The sequence below is a fragment of the Naegleria gruberi genome (genome assembly GCF_000004985.1).
Source record: "Naegleria gruberi genomic scaffold NAEGRscaffold_620, whole genome shotgun sequence".
In the NCBI taxonomy this organism is placed as follows: Eukaryota; Heterolobosea; class Eutetramitea; order Acrasida; family Naegleriidae; genus Naegleria; species Naegleria gruberi.
The window spans coordinates 35496-36540 of record NW_003162934.1 but is presented as its reverse complement, the minus strand read 5'-3'; the positions used below and the strand labels follow the sequence as shown (position 1 = coordinate 36540).

Sequence of the window (1045 nt, the reverse complement as noted above, 5' to 3'; positions counted from 1 at the left end):
TCACGTACGTGCTCTTCTTGTGGAAAATTATATAGAAATTCACTACGAAAGTATCATGATAGAACATTAGCAAAGAAAATTCAACAGTTTCGTAAAACAATCAAATCACTCAAAAGGAAGGTCAAAATATTGTCACATAATGATGATGTAATTGTTGAAAAATTAAGATCACTGTTGGAACGTAAAATTATAACACCAAACCATTTCTTTTATAGATTTATATCCAATACCATCGTAAATGCTGATAAATCTTCACGTCAAATTCGGCATGATCCAATAATAATTGAATGGTGTTTAAACTTCAAATATTGTGGAGGTAAGAAGGCATATGAATTCTTTAGAGGGTTTAATTCTAATCAAAAAGGTACTCTTAATTATAATTTCATTCTGCCTTCCATTTCTACATTGCAAGAATATTTACCATCAATGAATACATCATGGAATAACTCATTATCTTCTCTTATTGATGGAATGATCACACAAAATATTTGTAAAGAATTTATTATTTCATGGGATGAAATGGAAATTCGTTCTGGACTTGTATTTGATTCATTTCAAAAACGAGTTGTAGGTTTTATTAATGATAACATCTTAACTAGTGATGAAGTAATGGAAAAACATGAAACCATCAGCCAATCAGATGTTGCCTCAAAACTTTGTCAGTTTTTTTACACATCTCTAGATGGGAATTGTAGTTTTCCTCTTGGAGCTTTTGGATACGATTCTAGTAAGCACGTAGATTTTATTGTCAGAAAAATCAAAGAAGTAGTCAATCTCATTCAAAACAAGAATGAATCTTTCACATTGGTGTGCACTAGTTCAGATGGAGCCAATGGAAATATTCAAGTTGCAGAAAAATTGAAAACAGATTTATCTTCATACCATATTTTTGATTATTCTCATGTTATCAAAAGAGCAAGAAATCTGCTCTTGAAATCAAATTTAAAAATATGCTTGGAGGAAATAACTGAAAATGCTCCAATATTAGAAACATTTCAACCATCTTATTCTGAAACTAGAATGATCGAATTACAAGATTTATTAA

At 29.9% G+C, this 1045-nt stretch overlaps 1 protein-coding gene across 1 annotated transcript in view; it reads right to left on the bottom strand.

Moving 5' to 3' along the window:
- Positions 1–668: 668 nt before the first annotated feature.
- NAEGRDRAFT_76906 (uncharacterized protein) overlaps positions 669–1045 on the bottom strand; it is a gene marked incomplete at both ends in the record, with an annotated part of 34581 nt that continues 34204 nt past the window's right edge. Inside the window, one exon of the mRNA XM_002668138.1 lies at positions 669–724. Within this exon, the coding sequence (XP_002668184.1) occupies positions 669–724 (56 nt within the window). The remainder of the gene's footprint in view (positions 725–1045) is intronic.